This window comes from Ascaphus truei, chromosome 8, assembly GCF_040206685.1.
Source record: "Ascaphus truei isolate aAscTru1 chromosome 8, aAscTru1.hap1, whole genome shotgun sequence".
In the NCBI taxonomy this organism is placed as follows: domain Eukaryota; kingdom Metazoa; phylum Chordata; class Amphibia; order Anura; family Ascaphidae; genus Ascaphus; species Ascaphus truei.
Genome location: NC_134490.1, coordinates 77270124 through 77273534, shown reverse-complemented (window position 1 = coordinate 77273534; position 3411 = coordinate 77270124). Strand labels below are relative to the sequence as shown.

General features: G+C 47.1%; 1 protein-coding gene across 1 annotated transcript in view; it reads left to right on the top strand.

The window, feature by feature from the left end:
- CPEB3 (cytoplasmic polyadenylation element binding protein 3) overlaps positions 1-2871 on the top strand; it is a 45066-nt gene extending 42195 nt beyond the window's left edge. The window contains 2 exon segments of the mRNA XM_075612760.1: positions 2494-2691; positions 2693-2871. Coding sequence (XP_075468875.1) covers positions 2494-2691; positions 2693-2722 — 228 coding nt within the window. The 3' untranslated portion in view covers positions 2723-2871.
- Positions 2872-3411: the final 540 nt, after the last annotated feature.

Genomic DNA, 3411 nt, shown 5'->3' with positions numbered 1-3411 from the left:
AGAGTTGAGAATTACCAAGACTCTGAAACAGTCTTAAGTAAGCGTTCCACTAAATAGAGGGATGTATTTTTGTTTACAGAGAGAGAGGTCATTAGATGTGTGTATATGGGAATGTATATGAAAATAAGAGTACCTACAGCACTCATAAACCGCTGTGACATCAATAGTGGTGAAACACAAAGCAATTAAAATGCAAAGAGAGCAATTTTTTTTATATTTATCTGGGTAGCTGCATCCTGTCAGTGCCCTGTGTTATATGCTCTGTTTTGAGGTGGGTTTTTGTTGCTCTCTTTGCATTACGTTGCTTTGTGTTTGACCACTATTAGTGTCCCAGCTGTTTGAGTGCTGCAGGTACTCTCTTATTTTTGTATCTGTTTAGGGAGACCCTTATTCCTGCGTGCACCACTCTTTTGTTTATATATGTAGTAGCAGTGCTGATTGATCCTAGATTCTGCGTATGTATATGCATATACATATGCACACACACACACATATATAATAAAGGGACGGAAAAATCCCGGGGGGCCTAAACATTCACGAGTCCCGCTCCCGTCTGTGTCCCCCACTCCTGCCGGCTATGGAGCACAGTGCTGATAGGCTTGTTATGCTGACTGGCAACCGCGCAAACCTATCTTGCTTTAAGCAGGCTAAGTCCCCGCTAGCGCTTAGCGCGCTCATGCTTGGAGAGCGCTCCAAGCATGAGCGCCGGGTGTCCTGCTTGTACGCGTTGGGGGGGTGGGGGGAGCATTGTGGGTAGTTGAGCGCGCGGGTAAGTATAGGTTTTTTGTTTACCTAAGCGCTGATCGCAGGTGAGCGTATGCTCAGCGCTAGCGGGGGACTTAGCCTAAGTGTCGCTGTTGCCAGTCGCAAAGATGCCAGTGACAGCCATGTTGGGGAGCGGGCGGACAGCAGGTGACAGCGGCGGGATTGAGGCACGAGAGGGGTTATCAGCCTTCCGTGACTGCCCATCCCCGTTCTCATAACTTGTGGCTGGAGGTAGGGAAGGAGTTTGTGTGTGTGTGTGTGTGTGTGTGTGTGTGTGTGTGTGTGTGTGTGTGCGTGCGCACACGCGTCAATGTGTCTGCGTGTGTGACGTCACACAAACACACAGCCTGTGTGTGTGTGTGTGTGTGTGTGTGTGTGTGTGCATGTATGTGTCAGTGGGGTTGACATGTACACAGACCTATTTCTGTATTGTATAAATATTGCTGTAAAATTACTTGGGGGGAACGCATGAAAATGAACATCATGGTCTTCTCCATTAGATAAGGTCCCTAAAGAAAGCAATATATATATATTTTATGGGCTGTGTTACAGTGCAGAGAGTTTCCCTGATTGCAATCACAGCCTCTCGCTGAGTATGACTTTTATCTTCGTGTTGCAGGGAATGTGGCAGTGCGTTTTCCAGAAATAACAGCTCTGTATTACATCTGATGTCTGCCAATTGCTTGCAAATCGCTTGTGTAGAAATGAAGCTGTTTCTTTGTTGCAATAGCTTTGCAGTTTTGCCGTTTCCAGCTCACACATTTTATTGGGGCTCTTAATCTGCCTAAAATATCGACCGCACCAGCACACGCCTCAGAGTTAAGACGAAGGATTGAACGGGCGTGTGGCTTCCACTGCGTTTCCTTCCCAGAAGGATTTGGGCGCCATGCTGCAGAAGCATTAAATCCGATACTGCCAAGACGGCTCGCTTCAAAACAGGCCGACAGCCAATGGGGTTTCTTAACCCTTTCACTGCGGCTCTAGTAAAAAGGATGTGTATTTTGACGAGTGTCGCATCCTTAAAGCTGCAGTCCCTCCAAAAACTTTTCTTTAGCGGTGGTGGTAAAATGTGTAACATCTAAGCAACATACAGTAATTACCATTTGTAATAACTTTGCAATGTTAAGGCGTGTGTGCGTGCGTGCGTGCGTGCGTGCGGTGCGTGCGTGCGTGGTGGTGCGTGTGTGCGTGACCTCACTTTCAAATCTATATGATGTTTAAAGCACTGTATTTGATCTGAACACAGTCCTCTAATTGGTCTGGTGGTCAGTAAGGAAAGGAACCTGCAGACCAACAACTACATTTGGCTACTGGGGCATCAACCTGTAGTGAATTGCTTCAGCCTGTGTATAGTTGTGTCTGACCACTTTGAATACAGTTAGTTTTGCATATACATGTACACGTTGCACTGCTGCTATTGAAAAGTATTCTGTGGCCCCAATGACGTATTTAGGAGGACTTTATGGCTGGAGGGGTGCAGACATAGATATCATTTAGCAGTAGGGTTTGTAATGAATTCCGTTGTACCATTAACACGTCTGTTGCTAGAGAAGTCTGCAGTGCGTTGCTGGCCTCGTTGGTAAAACATGGGTTAAACCTCTGTGGCCAAGCAGGTTTCATCTGACCTGAAATGCTCTGATCCGTTTTCCACATGAACTCCTACTTAAAAGCATCTTTTATTATCTTCCCCTGCCATTAATTTTCATTCCCCTTTTCCTGCTTTTGCAGGTGGAAGTGAAGCCATATGTGCTGGACGATCAGATGTGTGATGAATGCCAGGGCACGCGCTGCGGCGGGAAGTTCGCCCCGTTCTTCTGTGCCAACGTTACCTGCCTGCAGTATTACTGCGAGTACTGCTGGGCCAGCATCCACTCGCGCGCTGGCAGGGAGTTCCACAAACCACTGGTGAAAGAGGGAGGCGATCGGCCCCCGCCACGTCCCCTTCCGCTGGAGCTGAGCACCTTGCCTGACCCCCTGGCGCGCACACAGGAGAAGGTGGAGATCCAGGGCAGAAGAGCGAAAAGTGTTCTGGAAATCTGTTCGTTCTCCCTCGGATCTACAGAAGAAATGGGTCTTTTTAGTTTCTTGTATTACCATTGTTATTATTTACAGTCGCCTTACTGAACTTAGTGTCCAGTATAATGCAACCCTGCAGAGTGTAACTGTCCTGATTTTTGCACTTTGATTTATACAAACATCTGCTTGGTACTTAATGTCCTTCACAAGACTCTTGTCAGTAGAGGCTTCTCATTAGGCGGGAGTCCCCCTCCCTAGCAGGTTGTTGTGAGTGTGGTGAAGAATGTGTTACAAACTGGAGCATGCATTTAATTTTCAGATACATACTTACCCAACACCCCCCTGCCCTCCCTTCCCCCTCCAACGCCCCCCCAAGAAAATTACCAAAGGTATCAATCACCATTCAGTGGGAAATGTAGCAAGCGGCTTCAAGCAAATATTTGAATCTCTACAAAGAAGTGTCACCCCGCTTCACTGCTGCACAAGCCTGCATAATCCCCCAGTATTCCCGGTCTCCCAATCCTGTCTTTATTCGCTATCATTTTGACTTGGAAGAATGATATCTTATAAGGTGGATCAGACTTAATTTCATTTTTTTATTTTAAGGTACGGTGCGGGGGAGGGGGGGGA